The sequence below is a fragment of the Hippocampus guttulatus genome, chromosome 5 (assembly GCF_054856545.1).
Source record: "Hippocampus guttulatus isolate MCC_2025c chromosome 5, RoL_Hgut_1.0, whole genome shotgun sequence".
Lineage (NCBI taxonomy): Eukaryota > Metazoa > Chordata > Actinopteri > Syngnathiformes > Syngnathidae > Hippocampus > Hippocampus guttulatus.
Genome location: NC_141265.1, coordinates 2,712,702 through 2,733,145, shown reverse-complemented (window position 1 = coordinate 2,733,145; position 20,444 = coordinate 2,712,702). Strand labels below are relative to the sequence as shown.

The following is a 20,444-nucleotide window of genomic DNA, read 5'->3' as shown; positions in this document are numbered from 1 at the left end:
CTCACTGCACACTCGGAACCATGTGTGACACTCGGAACAGTGTGTGAATCTTCAATTTCATTAAATTTTTTTGGATCTCCCCCTTGAGATGAGTTATCTTAATTTGGATGGGGCTATGTTCCGTCTTAAGAATGCAAACGGAATCGTCCCTTGATCATCTGCTTGATAAATTAAATTAAAATAGAACGCAAACTACTGTACCTGTACTTCTGGATACATAGGCTCGGAACTTTTTTATGTTGCAAAGGTTCCCACACGGAAAACTGTATCTAGTGAACGCACCACAGCACCGCTAACGGAAGATAAATAAAAAACCGAGTGATAATATGGCAGAGGTGGGTGAGGTAATGTTGTAAAAAAAAAAATACATTATTTTACGTTTGTCGGTCTGATATCGATGAGTAACAAAGGTATAGATTATCGACGGTATCTTATCAGTCAATCGAATGGTGTATTTAGAAACTATGACCCATTTTATCGATACATTAGGAATATATGATTTCTCGATGTAGTGAAGAGGACGTGTTTTATTTTAAACATAGCTGCACTACAAATGTTCTTTATAAATATCGATTTTGGCTGATCGACCGGGGCTTCCAATCATATTTTTAATTGGCGTAATGACGTAAACGATTTGGGAATTATTTTCGTTTAAACGGCCTGAGCAATTGTGTAATCGTGTGCCCTGCAAGCGAATCGCTGCATTTGGATGCCTCGATGAGAATTGTGATTACAACCTTACGACAACAGCAGTTATTGGGACATTTGAATCATTTCATTAGTTGCCAAATAACAATATCGCCAGTGTTCCTTCAATTATTGTGACTATATATCGATATATTATTGTGACTATAGCCGTGTTTCATTTCCGTTAACTAAGATGATATGTCACAGAAGCACTGTAATGTTTATGTAACAATAACTACAGTATAAAAACTGCAGAAATTATACTGATGATAATGTGTTAAAAATGCGTTGCTACAAATATTTGATTAAATGACGTACAGTATTCATCATTTGACATTTGCATCTCATGTTTTGACAGACTCATAGTTTGCATCCCATTGGGCAACAGGCTGCAATTGCTGCCAAAGTCTTCATACAGAGGGATTATACTAATGGCACTGTGTGCCAATTTCAAACCAAGTTCCCTTCTGAGCTGGAAACCAGGGTAAGATAACTGCATTTATGTGCATATACTGTTGTTGTTCTTTTTTTTTAATCCGGTAGGTGACTTTCTGTGTGAAGGAACTACTAAGAACTCATTGTGTTTAGTTGAGGGGGCACCAATGTCCACCAATGGCAATACCTTTAATCACGTAAATACAGCCATGCACACTTCTAGGTACAAGATGAGATAGAACAACCCAGTAAAACACAATGTCAAACATCGTTGTACACATCATTAATCAGAGAAAGTCAACATGACCACAGTCTGCAAATTTTCTCCTTGCCATTTCAAGTAATCTCTCTGGTCTGACTCACACAGTATGACCACCTGTATGGTCTTGCCCAGGAAGTGATTGCTGCTCATAAAATTCAGGGAATTGATTATTTGTATGTTGCATATGAACTAGATCCCTGAATGCAGGCATGTTAAAAGTCTGACATACAGCAGAGTTTTTACTGGCTTATAGGATATTCTAAAAGTGACATTTAATATTGCCTGCCACGCCATCTCCCTTCTCTTCGCCAAGATCACCAGTCAAGAAAATGTGTGCTTGACAATCAAAAACATAATTGTATATTTCGCCTCCGATCTGTAAAATGGACATGCTTTTGAATCTTGACCTTAACCCTTTCATGCAACGTGTAACCTGATAACATGATAAGTTGGCCACTGTAGTAACCGCTGTCCCTGAAAGGGTTACATTTGGGAAAGGACAAATCAATCCGGTTAGGTCTAATTCGTCCTGACCAAACACTGTCATCTAAAAATAATTTTGGTATTGTCGTTGTAGTTTGTAGGGATTTCTTTTGCTTGTCTTTTGTATCCCATAAAAGTAAGCAAACTAACTGTGAAAGTACCAATTTGATTATGATATCTGTCAGGTATTGTACTCATGTCAAAAATGGGCACGAGTGAGGTCAAGTGTAAAGGACAGTTGTGTGGAACAATCTCGGGGTGGAAACGGGTCATTGTGACCGAGCAGGAGCTATGCAGCACTAATAAAGAGAGCAAGTGATATCTTGACAGCTAAATTGCAGCACACACAAAATGCAAAAGTAGTTATGAAATGAAAAGAATCAAGTTGACTAATGAAGTTTGTCGACTGAGCTTTTGTAGGGCTGCTGTTTTGTTTTCTTGACATTCCTAATAAGAATAATACCCTCCCTCACTTGTAATCTTGTCGGAATGTTAAATATCAGGTCCAAATGCAATGGACAGATGCCCCGACAGAGAAATGTGGTTTGAATCGCTGCATCTGAGTTGGAAAATTAGAGGAAGAACAAAGCTTGGGGCCTTTTGCCACATTCCTCGGGCACATGGGAGCAGAACTTGGGAAAGTTGTCAGAAAAGCAAGATTCCCTCAGCTGCCTGCTTGTCTGGTCTGAAGATTCTTCTTTCCTCAGTATCACATGAGAGATCCGAAAATCTGTTCAGGACACCCTGTGCATAAGTCATATTAGTTATATTTGACATCTCTGTCAAGCAGCCTATTTAAATATCGGTTCGTCATGGCTCACTTTATAATTTGGGAGCCGGGAGAGCGGCTGAGATTTTGATCTGTTTATCTTAGTTAAGGCCTCTAAGTAGGACTGGAGCCTTCATATTTCTGGATTTTTATGGTGTGCATCCAGCTATCAGTCCTCTGGGGATGACATTCAAAGAACACATTGTTATGGGCATCTTAACCTCTCCAGGATAATTATTATCACCTGATATGCACGTACTTGCAGTCCAAGAAATATGAAGTTGGTATTTCAAAACTGAGTTAAGCTGGGCTTGAATGCCGTCGCTGACAATGCATATTTGAAGTTGGAGGATGTGGAAGTCAGTGAATCAGAATTTGAGGTTGCATTCTGCTTTTTTTCTATGGGAACTAGACGACATGCAAACTAGGTAGACAGATAGATGGATCGAGAGCGAGAGATCCAGATTCCCAGGATAATGTTGAGTCAATCATGACTCCTAAATATTGGAATGACTCCACCTGTTTTATACAAAAATTACAAATGACAGTGGGAGCTACAGATAAGGGTTTGGTGCTGAAAGCCCTTATCCTTTCTTTTTTCTTTTTTTTTTAATGTGTTAATTTCCATGGCATTGTTTTGATTCCATGTCACAAACCATGTCCGCGCCCTGTTGATGCAGGGCCTGATTGTCTGGAGTTATTTAGCAGCGTTGAATGCAAATTGTTTGAATGTTAGCTTGGATCTTATCATCATGTTGAATACTTTCAGGTGATTAAAATCTAGTGAAGAACGCTTACATTTTACTATGTCCTTCTCTTGTGTTAACATTTTTGCCCCCCCCCCCCCTTCCGAATGATGCATTTAAGATTGACAAACAGCAGTTTGAAGAGACGGTGCGGATGTTGAATAACCTCTATGCTGAGGCAGAGAAACTTGGAAGCCATTCATATATTGAAGGTTGCCTGGCCTGCCTGACAGCTTATACCGTGTTCTTGTGTATGGAGACACATTATGAGAAGGTGAGTGAAACTTGTGTGGACAAAGGAGCAATCGGCCCCTTGTGCGCTCAGCCAGCTTTGTCACAGTTTTTTTTTTTTTCCTGGCTTGCAGCCCTGTATGTCAAGTACTGAAAATGAATGACATTGTCTTGATCAATACATTTTTTTTCCCTCCTCTTTCTTTGGAAAATCACATGTACAAAAATCCTGATCTTGGACAAATTCTCTTAAACTTAAGCTACCTCACACATTTTATGATAGATGGCATTTAAAGTACTGTATATATGACACGATAAAACACTTCACATTATAAGGCGCCCCTTCAATGAATGGCCTATTTCAAAACTTTTCATATATAGGGCGCACCGCATTATAAGGCGCATAGAATAGAAGTTGCAGAATAGAAGTTGCAGTTGTGCTATGAATCCACTAGATGAGGCTACGCTAAAGGAATGCAATACAATACAGCTTTATTTACATTGAGCGAAGCCATGCAGAACTGGTCACAAACACGGACATGAAACATATAAATACAAATGGCATTACAAAACAATAAATGATGAACAAAAAGGCACACATAACTTCGTGGGCTCTCATCCACAAGGGGCTAAATATCCTTTGACGTCTTGCTTGTCTCCTTCCTTTGTTAACTATGCTTGTGGTATTATCTTCATTTCATAATGGCTCACAAAGTAGTTGTCTGTTTGAGTGTGTGTTGGTGAATACACATCTCAATTAGTGTCAGGCAGAACCTTTTTAGGTTACAATTCGTTCCTGCTAATAACCACCACTAGATGGCATAGGAACACAAACAGGGAAACAACTCAATGGGGAATGTAAAGAGAGATACAGTCTCTTGATATTAGGCGCATCGGATTATACTGATGGCTTTTGGGAAAATTGAATGCTTTTAGATGTGCCTTATAGTGCGGAAAATACAATTATATTATTTTCTTGACAAAAACTGTGTCTTAAAGTTTGAAGGTCAACACAGACTTTGTGGAAAGATGGAACTTGTGATCTTAGTCATCTGGCCTAGTGTGACTGGCATCCTCCAAAATGTATAGGGCACTTTCCTATCTAATGTGAAGTTTTTAAAAATCAGTGCGTCTTGAGCACCCCCTAGTTAACTTATAGTATGTTAAGCAGCATTTGAACATTTGCTCTTCAATGCTTTATGAGTAAAACTACACCATCTTAACTTTTATGGGAAACTTGTTGCAATTTCAATTGATCAACTTCTCACCTGTGCATGAATTCTAATTTGTCAAACATCTTTGTCACGTTTTTGCATCTGCGAGAAATGCACAGTAACGGTATTTTAAATATGCCGCTGTGCTCTTTTTACAGGTTTTAAAAAAGATCGCCAAGTATGTCCAGGAGCAGAACGACAAAGTGTACGCACCCAGAGGTCTCTTGCTCACCGATCCCATCGAGAGAGGCCTTCGAGTCGTATCCTCTTCCTCAGCGTCCGAGATGAGTTGGGACGGATCACTCCTCTCTTTCTTTTCACTTGGCTGAAATATTTCTCAAGCCATGTTTAACCACTTCACAATGATTGGCAAACAATGAAGAGATGCATTCTTCAGCTCAACATAATGGCCACAATAATCAACGCAAACTCCTATTTGAAAAGTTATTAATAAATCAGCAGCCTGGGAAGTACACATGGTTTATGTGTCAAAACTAAAATTTAGCTCTACAAATAAATTTGTCATCATTTAGTATGGATTGAAAACCAAAAACCAAAAAAACAAACAAGAAACCATTTTGAAATATGAATGACATTGCATCACATCGCAATCACCCAAAGGCCGCCAGTTGCTTAAGCATGCTACTCTGTTTTTTTCCTGAATATAAATCAGAAAAAGCTTCAGTGCTGGCAATTTATAAGAAACCCTGCACTGTATAGTGGTGTCAAGCAAAAAGAACAAATCAAAATGTGTTTGTATTCCATAACAGCTGCATAGAATTATATGCTTTACCAGAATGTGTTGGGGAAGTCACGGAGTGACGCAACATTCTAATTAAATGGAGCTGAGCAGCAATAGGAGATTAGGGATAGCAAAAATATGACTGAAATTGTTCACAGCTGAGCTTTGTAACTACCCTTGCCTCTGAGTTTATTGGGCTGACAGGGTTCTGGATTATTTCGCCAACACTTGGGAGCTGCTGTGCTGTGTTTGGCAAAAGGGGCCCTGGTGGAGATTGACGCAAACGTATCACCCGAACACTTATTTCAACATCGGCGGCTGAGTTGCCAACTCATCACTTCACAACATCAGCCCTCGAATGTCAGTCAGGTGCTGTCGTGGGAGCACAGATGAGATTTTCAAGCCCAAAAATAGTTGGAGGATCTTGTTCGAACCAAGCCCGCACAATGTTTTTGCAACTGGTCAAATTCCCCGACACTAGCAAATGTGAGATATTGTGTTTCTGTTGGCCTTCACTTGATTCCACTGAAGCCAAAAGTCGTTAAAATGCTCTCCCTTGACTGATTTTGTTCAAGATTGAGGTCACTGTCTTTGAAGAGAGAAGCCTGACTAGATAAAAGTTTTCAAGGTGAGTGTCAAAGATTTAGTATTTTGTTTTTGACCAGAATACCCAGAAATATGACTTTTAATTTCAACGTGCTGACAAGTCACCAGATGTTGTCCACCATTTTATTTTGGCATTTTCTTATTAAAGGTTGTCAGTATATGCAACTTAAATCTGATACGTTACAACAGGGGTGTCAAACTCCTTTTTGTCGTGGGCTATATTTTAGTTACCGTTTCCCTTGGAGGGCCGTTATGACTCAAACCATATAAAGAAGTCAAGAATAACGGTTTACTCCACTTTTGTTTAAGTTACTGTCATGACGTGTTTGGGTACAAGAAAATGCTTACAGTATCCTTCTTATTTATTACAGATGATAATTTAAAATTTTGGTGCAGATTTTAGCTAGCATCATGAAAGTTGACATGTTTGATTTGCTTTTGCGGGCGACATAAAATGAGATGTCGGGCCGGATCTGGCCCTCGGGCCTTGAGTTAGAAACCTGTGCATTACAATATGGTAGTGGATTGGATGACAGGAACTCAAAACAAATGCAGAAGCAAGTTTATCGTATGATAACTCCGAAAAAATAATGGTGTACTATGGCCTCTGCTTGAAGAAAACTGCAACTAGCAATATCATTATTTTCAAAATCTTGTTTGAGAAGCCTGTTGCCCAATTGCAGACACATACACCCTTTTTTCACTTTTTTTTTTTAAAATGGAAAAACTATCAAATCTTTCCCAGATGGATTTATGAAACAAGTCGTCTGGCATTGCAGATTAAGGTAATCCTCATTCAAAAGGTAATACCTTCAGTGATCAAGAGCGCATAACCCAGAACCTACAGCCGTACAAATGCAAGCTTAAGTCTCCTCATTTGCTTGTACTCCTCTCCAACTGCTGTGTTTTCACGGGTTTAGCTTCCATAAAGCATTAAAGGATCATTCTTCCAAGTTTGTGACAGTCTCATGGCTGCTGCTCAGTGGCTTCTCACTTCAGTGAGGACTGGAAATGTGGATGCAAAATTGCCAATGTAGTTCACGGGGAGGACCGCTGTCTGAGAGTGTGAACCCAACCGAGCAGCCGAACACGTGTTGAAATGTCACTTTCGCTCCGTACTTATGTCTCAGCTATGGTCAAACAATTATCATGGATTCGTGAAAATTGCTCTTTTTTCTTATTTACTGGCAGTATGTAATATAAAGAATGCCAGAATTTTTGGTCTTCTGAAATTTGACATAAGGGCACTTAACCTTTCTTAAGTGTTGAGAATCATGCCTTGATCATTTTTCTTTTTTTCAATATAAACAAATGAAATACAAAAATCTTGACTATCCGTAGAAAACACTCTCGTCTAAAATAATTATTCGGTATATGCCCCAAATTCTACAACCTCAAAAATAACATCTACATCTTGGTGCCCGATTTTTTTTTTTTAAACTGAAAAAAGAAAAAAATAGCTTCTCTCATGCCTTTCATGTGTAATACGTTTTATGGCAAGCCTGGAAACAAAAGAAAAGTGACCAAAAGATAACCTTCTTGCGTAATAAATCGAAGTAAAAGACCGGGTACAGTTCATAAGGAGAAACAGAAAAATATTCATCCTTTCATGCTATGAATTTATTTCATGGATTCGTTTATGACACAACAGCTGTTCTTAGACTGTATACTGCATGTAAGCGAATGTGCTGGGTTAGCACTCAGAAGATTTGTCTCTTACCTCATTTCTCATCCACCGCCGTCAAGTATAAAACCAGTGTGATGATGTTATTTGATTTATTGTTCTCCTCATGAAAGCTCAAGAGGGCCAAGTGACCTCGCGAGTCAACATGAATTCAATCGTTTTACAAAGGTGTGCCAAATATGAGGGGGAGTTTGGAAGGCTAAGTAATCTTATTGTGCCCCTTCTTCTGCTTTTTTTCTGAGCAATGCTATTCTGTATCACGCCTTACAATCGGTGCCAACAACAAAGTCAGATTCTCGACCGCAGATGGCTTTTCAACATCTGCTGATTTGTCTCTCTGGCACCACGTGTTTCCCCTCATGAGTGCATCGTTGGAAATAGTTTCCATCTCTGCCACAGCAGATTCACTCGCTTTCTTTCGGTTAAGACCTGATGTGTGGGACCAAAACCGACTTAGCAAAGACAAAGGCCGTGGCTCCGTTTACACTCTACTGATCACACTGTACACTATCAGAACAAAGGCTACTGTAGGGGTCCGTCTTTTGTTCTCCAAGATACACATTTTTGTGATGTACCGTATAGGGTTCACAATTGATCCCCTAGTTACAAATAAGTATCGTTTATAGTTAGAAAAAGGGACACAAATAGTCCAAACGGGCAAAGGGACGATTTCTGTACCTTTTTTGTTTTGCGTGTAAGGGTACAAACATGTACGAGGCCCATGTATATGTATCTTGACTCTTTTATGAATGCATGTGCAAAGAAATAAACAGTAAGAGCAGTAATCTCGACGAGGGATGGCAAGCTTACTGCACTTTCTACACTAAAAACCAACTGACACCGGTTCTTGTCACAAAATGTAATCTGTTGAGTATTTTTGCAGTTTTCGGCCACTCTGCGGTTCCCAGGATGCCTGCGAAATGCAATACTTTTTTCGTCATGAGGTCATTCATCATTATCGTTTGTTGAATGTGTGTTTATATTAATTGCGTTGCCCAAGAATGGCCTTTTAAATAATAGTGTACCAGTGAGCAAACCTCCTGGTGGACAAAGAAGGCCCTCACACTCCAGAGTACAGCTCACATTGATGGGTCCAGGCCCTACATTTAGAAAAGAACCTCAGAGAAGCATGGTAAACACAGTCAATCTTTGTCAGACATTGAGTTGAAGTGTTAATATATAACAGATGTCCATAATCTAAAATGGAAATAAAAATAGCAGTGACAACTCACTTTTTAACCTCAAAAGAAAAAATATTTCCACAGGGAGGGGGGGGGGGATATTTCAATTTGAGTTTCTTTACAAAATTCTCAATATGGAGATTGAAAGTGAGAGCATCATCAAGCAACCCAGATATTTGCACATATGGACCAACTCACTTTCATTTTCCTCAAGAGTGGACACTGTAGGCCCTACAGTGTAGGGAGTAATTGAGGGCTCTTCCTGGAGTTTGAAACAACAACATTAGTTTTGTTGGCATTAAGGTCTAGTTTTAGCTGCAGAAGTGTGGGCTGCATCTCATCGAAAGCCTTCTGCAGAGATTCTACAGTATTAGCAGAGGACAATAAATGATTGGGTTTTCAACATTTAAGTGCATACAAGCATCGGACACATTTTGTTCCAAATCATTTATGCACTTAATGAAAAGGAGAGGTCCTAATATAGAACCCCGTGGCACCCCCTTGTGGATGCTCATGATTTCAGAATACCAATTAAATGATATTTAATACATTATATCTTGTCTCTGACACAATTTGTGAAACTATATGAGCTTAGACCAAAATTGATACAGTACACCTACACTTCAAAACTGTGTGGTCCACACACAGTGTCAAACGCCTTCGATCAATAAAAAATTGCAGCACAGTAATGCTTTTTGTCCAGAGCAACAACTATGTTGTTGATCACTTTTGTAGCAGCAATGATAGCTGATAAGCCTGATTGTAGTTTTGAAAAAAGGTCATGGTGGCGTCAGTGTACTCGGTTTCATCCATTTCACTCTGTGGTGTGCTGATTCTGAAGCTCATGCTAGTACTGGGTTTACTATCGCTGTCAGTACAAGTAGTCGGATTCCTGCTCCTGCTTTTAAAAATATATATTAGAAAGCATATCCCTCATGGCGGCGAATAAGCTACACTTCTTACAAGTATCATTCTCATGAAGAGATTGAGAGTAATTACCAGAGGGAAAGATGAAGAAGCCATGCTAATTGCTAAGCTAACCTAATGTTACGTGTAAGACTGGAAATAAGTGCTTTGGCTGACTGAGTACACTTGACAGAGGTCTCGCTGGAAGTGCGTTAAAGCGGATCATATCCATCTTTGAACAGCAAAATAGCATGCACTTTAATAAGTCTCTGGAGAGAAAATTATATAAAATAATGCTATACACACACCGCCAAACAGTAAATGTGATTGTTAAGCAGTCCCGTATGTCAGTTAGGAGGAGTGGCCTACAAGATTAAATGTGTATGAATACTGAGGATAAGCCGTTCAGAAAATGGCTGGCTGGATAGAGTGTAGTGAATACATATAATAATATCACTGATTTGTTTTCACAATGCAGGCCTGAGTTTTGAACTTACAATACAATACATCCTGATTTATATAGCACTTTCACAACAGCTGCAGCTGTAACAAAGCGCTTCACAAAACAGATCTTCTCTCTTGAGATCTGTACAACATTCTCACAATTACACTAGACTCGACGACATATGTTGACTGCTTGTGGTAAAACAAATAGAACTTACAATACAATACATCTTTTTTATATAGCCCTTTCACAACAGCTGCAGCCTTAACAAAGCGCTTTGCAGAACAGTGAACATAAAATAAAATATCACAGAACACACATAAAACATGGACAGTCATCCAATCGTAACAACTATTCCCGCATATGCCTTGTTGTTTGAAGCAGATATAGATGAAAGAGCAGAGAATCAAAGTCTCCTTCACCACTTGATCAGAGACGTCATGCTCAAAATGTGCACACGTCTGCTACAGGCTATGTTTGAAAGTAAACAAGAAGCCGTAGCGTCCATTGGCGATAAAAGAAAGAAGAAACTTCTCCTGTCAATTTTTCTGTGCAAAACGCTCTCCGTTATAGACTGCAAGTGTCAGTTATGGCTAAAAAGGTCTTCTTAAAATAATCCCAGGTCAACTCAGTATTATCCATAAAACACACAAGGTTTAAATCGCTCTGATATATTAGACTGAAGTCGTTGCGTCAGGTGTAATGCGTCGCAAATGTTTTCTAACGCTACAGAAGGTGATTGCCAGCCCCCCTCAAATGGTATACCCGTTTGGTAGTTTATGCAGAAATTCAGAAAGCAGGGCAGTTGCTTGAGCTGCAGCCGACGGGTGGGCGGTAACATCTCGTTACAGTCATGGAGGTGTCATTGGGGATTTTCTTTTACCACACACAGTTGGAAAAACGTTCTTTACATATATATCTATGTCCCTTTCTTTATTCACTCGATCAGTTTGAAAGAGATTACCGTAAATTCCGGATTACAAACCGCTACTTTTTTTCCACACTTTCAACACTGCGGCGTGTAACATGAAGTGGCTTTTTAAAAAAAATTTTCCATCACGGGAAAAACATGGACCAATAAAATGAATGAGTCTTTCACTGAGGTCCAATGATTGTATTGTATGACTAATCACAACTTCCGCTCTTTTAGCCATAGCGGGGGGGGGGGGGGGGGATGTGTTACCTGGCAACAGTCGACCAATAAAATGAATGAGTAGTACACAGGGGTCCAATGAAATTGTATGATTACCGGTAATCACGACTTCCTTATTTCAATCTTTCTTCTAACCCTGATCAACACGGAGAATACCAGACGAAAAGCATATGATGCAGCTTTTAAACTAAAAGCGATCACTCTGGCAGTTAAAGAAGGAAATCGAGCTGCTGCCCGTAATCTTGGCAAAGACGAGTCGATGGTGCGAAGGTGGAGGCTCCGGCAAGAAGAACTGAGCCAGTGTAAAAAGACAACCAAAGCTTTTAAAGGTTTTAAAGGTGGGCCGTCGTGGTGTTATAGATTCATGAAATGGAAAAGCCTGTCTATTGGGGCACGCACGACGTTATGTCAGCAGCTCCCTCCCAATTACGAGGACAAACGTGATTCGTTCCGCACATTCACACAAAGAAAGATAGCGGAGAATTCCATCAGCCCAGATGAAATAATAAATATGGACGAAGACCCTCTGACATATGATTTGCCTCTTACTCGGACTGTAAATAAAAAAGGTGACTCCCCGTCATACTGAAAACAAGCGGCCACGAGAGAACACATTTCACCTGTGTTTTGAGCCGCGCAGCATCGGGCCTAAAGCTGCCAACGATGATCATTTTTAAGCGGCTGACTATAGAAATAATTTCATATATCTTTTCCCATTTATATGATTTGCATTATTCTATTTAAAACCCAGTGGGCTGCAATATTTCTCCTCGTAATTACGCAGATGCGCATCAAGATCTCTTATTTGTCTGGCCTCTTATTATGTGTTTCAGTGTAATTTCATTGTGCAAATGCATTTATCATGCTCATAAAAATATGGAGATTATTTTCACCTTTGCGTTTTTTTTTCTGCGGGGGTTCAGCGGGGGACCGCACCCGGAGGCGCTCCACGGCGGCAGGGACGCAGAAGCGAACCCCCGCCTACTCATTGGCCAGCGGTTTATATTACGGTGCGGCGCATACATTTACAAAATGGATTTTTCTTCAAAAATCCGAGCATGCGGCTCTGAATCAGGTGCGGTCTGTAGCGGTATAACGTTTGACATGAATCTTCAGAATTGATGGTTTGATCCATGTCGCAGAAAATACACTTTCTGTCAATTTGTCCACAGCCGAATTACGTCGATTTTATTAATCAGACGGCGCCGATTGACATAAATAAAACACAATCCCCTGCTAGCATTTATATCATCATGCTACAAAATCAGTGCTCGGCCTGGATTGGGATGAATACGACCTTATAAGGAGAGGATAAGAACAATAAAATATTCCGCTCATCCTGTCGTGCGAGCAGTGCCGAATTCTCGGCCGTGCTTGCCGCAGTTGGACCTAAACTCAAGTATTACTTTTGAAGAGTTGTTGGATGCCATTGGAACAGATGGGACAGGACACGACCATGTGGATAGCTGCAAAACAGTCAGTATGCGGGCGCAGGATAGTTCCAGAGCTTTAGAGAATAATCAGAGAAGCACACGCCCCACTACTGGGTCCCGGATAGCCCACAGAACGCTAAACCAGCACACATGTGGTAAGTAGGTAAATCCATGACCTCGAGCTGTTGATGCAGCCAGGCCTACGGTATGTATTTCAGTGGGTTTAGGCTGCTGTCGCTGAATGTCTCCAAGACGACAGCACAGTTTTCTGAATTTTGTGATCCAGTATTGTGAAGGAGATCGCTAGCCCATCAAAGTCATAAAAATGAAATAAAAAAACACAGGCGCAGGTCGACGCATACGTACGGGGAAGCACCTGTGCCGCCATCTTGGATTGATTGAACCAGTGGTGCCATTCCAACCGTATAATACAATAATATGTTCAGAGCGGAACCATTACTCTAAACACGGATTGATCTCATTAATATTGTGTCTAGACTTGGTCAGTCTAAGACCAGCCACTTTTGCCAACATAAGCAACGGAACTGACCCGTATGACCTGGGCTTGGTGAACCACTTGAGTGGTTCACGAAACAGAGTGATGCATGTCTGGGTGAGAAGGTGGGCAGCAGCAGACATGTGGGTAGGTGATGCCCAGATTTAAATCTGCATCCATATCTTCTTCAATTTTCAGTCCTGGACACTTGTCATAATACTAATTTGTTGACCTGCCTCATGTAATAATGCAGCCTGAGCCACTCCTTGTCATCCGAACAGGTCTTTGCCTAGCGAATATGTATTTTTTCCATGATGTCCCCTTGTGTTTATTTGTTGGTAGGATTTGCCTTCTGGGTGGAGCTTCTGCGTCAGAGCCCCAATGCGACAACTCCCGCATTCCCCCCCATCCAAAAGGACATTGCACACCTGTACTCTCCTGCGTCTCAACAATCGATTCTATCAGTCACACGCAGGCCAGTATTCTCGATACTTTGCTCTTGTTTAGCAGTAAACGCCACTCAACAGCCTGGCTCATGAACCTTGTCGTGAAACAGTGTTCCCCAATTTGCACAAGATCTTTTCAATTAGCTTTTGTTTGCTTTTGGCTAGAGTTGTGCAATTATGACTCCTATTTGAAGAATGAGTCCAAAACCAACATGCAACGTGACATTTTATTTTTATTTTTTTTTTTTTTGATGACACTGAAAGTCTGTTCCTCATTTCGTTTTGCTCCACATTTTTATGGTTACGTTTTGTAATCTCTCCAAGGGTAACTGACATGCTGATTGTTGACTGACTCAGACATTCCAGTCGCACTGCTATATTTTATAATCCTAATATTTTCTTTTTTGTTGTTTTTATTGCCTTGATTAATAAGTTGTAGCTCTCTGAACACGCAGTGCTTGCGCTCTGTGCATGAAATGCTCTAATTATTTGTATACTGTGCCTTGCAAAGTGTTTGGCTACGGTGTCTAATAAGAGTCATTTGCTTAGTGTGAATTTTTGTCGTCTGAAATGTCAAAAGTGTGTGATGACAGTGCCTGTTTTGTTGTTGCTGTTGTTATTTTTATTAGCATTATTGGGTTGGGTTAGTCCTTAACCAGACCTAATTATTATCATTATTATGTTTCCCCCCTGCCCCAAACTATCCACCGATGACTTCAATCTCTGCCTTATTTTTTTTGTGGAGTATTTTTTTTTTTTTTGATGATGATGACAAGCACCAAAAAGCCAAGCATCGAGCTTCCCGCTGAGGTGAATATACATACAGTGCTTGATAAATGTATTAGATCAGGTTTCTGTCACACCTACCCTAAATTACCGTATTGGCCCGAATATAAGATGGTGTTTTTTTGCATTGAAATAAGACTGAAAAAGTGGGGGTCGTCTTATATTCGGGGTCTAGACATTATACCCATTCACGACGCTATATGGCGCCAGATATCGTTGTATTACAGTTATTGATTTGCATTTCGGAACAGAAAAACATCGTTGAAGGGTCGAACGTCATGCTTGATTGATTTCTGATTTCTCGGGAAAGCCGAGTGAGCTGGCACAAATATTGGTCGAAAAAAAGGTGCATCCAGTCTGAAATTCCTCATTCGTGTCGAAAATAGTGAAATGCCAAGAGCGCAGGTGGAATTGATTTATCGAACAAGTAGTCTGAATATTTCACTTCATTCATATTTGATATTTTTCTGTGATGTAAAATGAAAGTGGGGCTATTCTAAGTTTACACTTTGTTGTACCTCATTTAGCTCAGTTTTAGTGAGGAACGAACCCGTTTGTTTTTTCTTATTAGGGAAGTCCGGAATTTCCCCACACTATAGAGGCTATATTGTCACGGATAAAACGTGCACTGTTTCTGATCCTTGCCTTGTATTTCTGTTGATGGAATATGTCTCGCATAACTGTGAGAGATGTGAGAAAACTCAAAAGCTTCTGGTGCTTTTGGAGGATTGACCGATTTAAAGTGACAACTTTCTACGGTTTATTCAAGACGCTCTATCCCAAAAATAAGCACACACGACTGGATGTTTCTTCATTCATTCAGAACGATACGGTTCAGATTATGGGCCATTTTTGAGGTTGCTTTCTCCTATGAACTGCAGAGGAACATCCAAAGCTGTTTGAACCTCAAACATTCTGCGTCACTGTCCGACTTGTGACTTTTGAATCTTGATGTCCTGAGATTGACTTCAATCATGTGCACTGGTGAAAACGCTTCAATGTCATAACATAAGCACACGCGTGTAAACGGGATGTCCCTCTAAAGAATGCCATTTTATTATACAGTATTCAATTTGCCTTACACAAGACATCCGGACACCGATTGCATGGCAGGTCATTTTCTCATGCATGTCTTGTTGATGCTAAATTAATGTGATGTTAAATTGTTAATTGTGACAATTGATTTGGATAACGGTGATGGTTGCACTTTCCCTTTTTTTTGTTTTTGTCACTTGCCTTCTCAAACCTGACTCGTTCATAGTACTCACAGAGTCAAGACAAAGCCACAACTGCTGTAGTCTTGAGACCTCATCTGTTCAAATTTATGTCACCTTGCTAAGTGTTGTGGGTTTCCAAATTTTTGCTGTGATTAAGTGCTCTGTTTATATGTTGTTATTACTTGCGCAGGTTATTTAAAGTCATTGCTGTGACCTTTCGAAACTTTGTGGTTAATGTGGTTGTAAGGTTTGGAAAAAATATCTTTTCCCTCCTTTTTTTTAAATGATTAAATAAATGTAATAAAAACACATATGCCCACGCTTCGTTTATTGCAGCAAGTGTAACGAGTCCTAGCAAAAACCTTTGTTGTGATCAAGCCACGGTTTGGTACATACAGTACTTCAAAAACATGAATTAGTCCAACAGAATGCAAAGGCCTGGAATACCATGACAACTGAAGTTGACTACAAGGGCTGTGCTTCATCTTGCAGCTTGATAATGATCCATAAGATGTTGTGAGAGTTATTCTTCCAAAGTCAATATTGTTATGCTTCCAAAGCAAACAAATGACAAGCGTTGACTGTCAAGTTGTCTAAAGGGATCGTGAAAATGGAGTTACACTGCATTGTCACAGATTGCGACCAATCTTTTCTGACATGTATTCAGGGTGCTCACTTATAATAATAATAAAAAAAGAAGGCAAAACCTGACAGGGGCATTGTTCAACATACTGCAAATGTTGACATCTTCTTTCTTACAGTACAGCAGTGCTTCGCAAATCGTGCCCCCCCCCCCCCCCGGGGGGAGCGCCCCGTCAAGGGAGGCGCGTTTGACCTCGGGGAACATGTTTTTTTATTTAGATTTTTTTTTTTTACTGAGAATAAAGTGCAGTTGCACCTCCACTACATTAGGGGGCAGTAGCGCTCTCATTGGCAGAATGTGCGCAGGGAGCATTCGGAGGGAGGAAATATGACGAAGCCTATGTAGCGCTTGGCTTCGCTGTGACTACGGTGGGAGACGAGCAAACACCGGTGTCCTTATTCTGTCTAAAAATGTTGGCAGCGGACAGCAGGAAGCCAAATAAATGAAGACGTCACTGAAAGACATTACACCCCAATCCCGCTGATAAGCCGCTTGACTTTTTTCAACGAAAACGTGCCGAATATTGCCAACAATCATCCCGCTTTGTGACTACTACTTCAGTAAACTAAAATACAGTTCCCAGCGACACATTGAGCAGGAGCTGAGAGTTGCTGTGTCCTGCTTCAAACCTCGCTTCGAAAAGCTGTGCATTGCAAAACGTGCTCATTGTAGCCATTAATCCAGACATCATCTTTGATTTAAAAAAAATCAGGACAAATTATTTTATATATGTTTGTTTTGCAGGTAAAAGTTTTTTTTTAAATATTGTGCTCCTGAGTTAATGTTGTTGATCAATTTGAATGCATTATTATTTATTGATTGTATGTCATTTAATTTTTCAATATCATATGATTTGACACGGTCAGTCAAAAAATATTTACAGTTTAAGGATTTAATTTTATTTTTTTAAGTTCAGATGCCCCTAAAATATTTTCTGTTACAGTTAATAAAGCTATTCTTTGTTGTAAATTGGTCCATATTTCTTTCTTTTTTTTTTCATTCTTATACGTTAATAAGGATACAGTGTTACGCAGAGGTGTACTTATAACATTTTTAGAGACAAATGATACTATTTATAGTCGCGCGGGGGGGGGGGTGTTTTCTTCTTCCTCGGGGGCATGACAGAATATAATTGAGAAGCACTGCAGTACAGTAATGCGCCACAGAAAAGAAAGCATGTTTTTCAGATACTCTTAAAACAACTGTTCATGCTCACAAACAAAACAAAACGATTTTTCAACCCCCCTACGCCACCGCAGCTAAAAACATATTCTGAATTACACATACCATCACAATTGTTGCCACACTCAACGGAAATCTTTAAAACTGAACCGAAAACTACCTGCGAGAGCAACCCTAATTTTCACCACATGGAAGTTTGACATCAGAAAAAATAAATAAAATAGCTGGCGGCAACTGGACCGATTTTGGTGCCAAGTATTTACAGTACAGCACATGGTCACAACCCTCAGTGGCTGCAGTGAAACAGATGTGAGAGAAACTTGTGAAAACGTATCTTACTGGATGGCGGCGTCATGTCTGACTGCAAACACACGCACTGAAATATATGGGATATTGGCTTTATCATGTCATTGTTTTCCAACAAAGCAGAGCAAGAAGATAGTCCGGTGGTGCAGATGTGACTTTGCAACTCTAAATTATTATCCATTGAAGTGTGTATTCTGCCCATGTTTGGACATGCTGTATAACTTTCCCATGCCAGCATGGGAACGCAGAGACCCTGCTTCTTCTCCTCATGCATGCAAGTTAACCTTTTCACTCGAGAAGCATCTCCAACTTCAAAGTGACATTCGTAGGGACGACTAGAGGTGAAACCATGACAAAAGTTATCGGGCGGCCCAGAACTAATGTGTATCTAACATTTATCTTTCTGATCAGACTGGTCAATTTGTTCTCCATTCCTCTACTGATGTGGGGATTGGCGTCAAGCTTTACTCAAACTTTGATTCCCGGTTATTGTTTGATAATGCTTTGCATGAGATAGGATTGGTTGTTCCACTTTTGACAAGAGATTTTGACAGAAGATTTTGTGATCACAATATTAATTGTGATCAAGAGAGGGATTGTTGAGGAATTTAGCCTTACCATGAGTACTATTGGTACCAGTCTCGCACCTGAACGTCTGTTTAAACTCTTAAAACAAAGGATGTTGTGGTAAATTTATATCTTCTTCCCCCTGAAGTGATTAACAGCCTCCGAGTGTCTTCTTTTGCACACCCCCATCTCGGGAAAGTCCCTGAAGGCTGCTCCGAAGTTTTCAAAGTCTGTCCCTCCATCCATTTTGTGCACTGCAAATCTTCATTTGGGTCATGCGCGGGTGTGCTGATTTTTTCATAGTCCAACTTTGGCTAAGACGTGACCTATTGGCTGACTGACGGGTGGTGGTCACGGAGCTTGTAGGGTACCTGGACGGCGTCCGTCTGCAAAACGGAGCCCCATGTCTGGCCGGTAAGATGCGGATCTCGTTCTGCTCGCCGTGTCTGTTTGTCGGTCAAACTGCAGTGTTGTTAGTCACGGGAGCGAGCGGGAGCGAATCTCCATGGCTGCCTGTCTTCTTTCACGGAGTATTAACAAAATGTAGCGTCGCCTAATATCCGAAAAACATCGACCAGTCACTATGGAAATTCATATGCACATTCCTATTGTTGTCCACTTCAAAATGTAAAAATAATCATAAATACTCATTTAAAAAAACGTCAACACAATATTTTTTGTGGTGGTGTTAAAGGGGTTGTTTTTGCTCAGAGGAGCTCATATTTGATGTCAGTAATTCTAAAATATTGTGCGGATTGCTTTTGTTTTTACAGGTTGAGATGGACAAGTAGGAATGTGCACGTGAATTTTGGTGGCGATTGGTTCCTGTGACAACACTAGGTGACAACATCCATCCACCCACCCATCCATTTTATAATCTTATCCTCACCGGGGTCGCTGAACAGGTTGCCAGCCAATCGCGGGGCACACATAGACGAACAATCATTTGCTCTCACAGTCACACCAAGGGACAATTTAGCGTTCAGTTAATCTACAGCGCATGCAGAGAAGAAATTGGACTTTCCAGAAAATTCCGGGAACAAAAAAAAATATATATATATATATATACTGTATATATTATACACACACACACGCACGCACGCACACACACCTGGCCGATCACACATGAATTACACATGTTTACACAAATCGCTATTCAAATACTCGACATTCAATGATTAATCTTGCTTTTGTGTGCACACGTGCACCCTTTGTGGCTTCCGTTCTCGCCGAAATTTCGAAATCTCCGAGATATGGCGAGGCCATGAGAATGCGAGGCGAGGGTATTACTGTTGTGGCGACGCCACTCGAGCCAAGCGCGCCTCAGCAGGAAATATGCTGGCGTACATGTTCGCACTGCCGCACGCACAGCAGAGAGCAGCGGACTATTTCCTTACAACGAACTTGTCAACTAATATCTGGATTAATTTTAGGCAACTTTTCCTCAATTCTCCGGAGAAATTTTCAGTGTTGTGTCCAAGGACCGGCAACCCGAGGCCAAGGCCAAAATCAAGGACTTGGAAAATTTTCCGAGGCAAGGCCAAGGCCAAGGACTTGACAAATTTTCCGAGGCCAAGGCCAAGGACCAAGGACTTGCCTCCAAGGCCAGGGACCAAGGACTGATTTTGAAGCTGAGGCCTAGCCGAGGACATGTATAAAACAATGCTATCATACCACTTACATATACATGGCGATTGGTTCCTGTACATACTGTACATGGTCGTTTTTTGGGGGCTAAAAATGCCTTACTATACATGGTCGTTTTTTTTTCGGCCAAAAACGCCTTACTATACATGGTTGTTTTTTTGGGACTAAAAATGCCTT

At 40.5% G+C, this 20,444-nt stretch overlaps 1 protein-coding gene across 2 annotated transcripts; it reads left to right on the top strand.

Annotated features, from left to right (window-relative positions):
- Positions 1 to 262: 262 nt before the first annotated feature.
- Positions 263 to 16,233, top strand: LOC147204641 (golgin subfamily A member 7-like). 2 transcript variants are annotated; one of them, XM_086111578.1, is made up of 6 exons: positions 263 to 335; positions 1,046 to 1,171; positions 3,504 to 3,656; positions 4,986 to 5,087; positions 6,145 to 6,197; positions 13,816 to 16,233. In XM_086111578.1, exons 1-5 carry the CDS (start codon positions 327 to 329, stop codon positions 6,184 to 6,186), a joined length of 432 nt encoding a protein of 143 aa, XP_085967704.1. In that variant the 5' UTR covers positions 263 to 326; the 3' UTR covers positions 6,187 to 6,197; positions 13,816 to 16,233. The 2 variants fall into 2 exon arrangements, with proteins under 2 accessions (XP_085967704.1, XP_085967703.1); XM_086111577.1 differs by having other exon boundaries at positions 278 to 344.
- Positions 16,234 to 20,444: the final 4,211 nt, after the last annotated feature.

Excerpts from the sequence above, each read along its gene's own strand:
- LOC147204641 (XM_086111577.1), top strand. Across the intron at positions 1,172-3,503 it reads CTTCTGAGCTGGAAACCAGG|ATTGACAAACAGCAGTTTGA; the intron begins GTAAGATAACTG and ends GATGCATTTAAG. Across the intron at positions 5,088-6,144 it reads TCGAGAGAGGCCTTCGAGTC|ATTGAGGTCACTGTCTTTGA; the intron begins GTATCCTCTTCC and ends ATTTTGTTCAAG.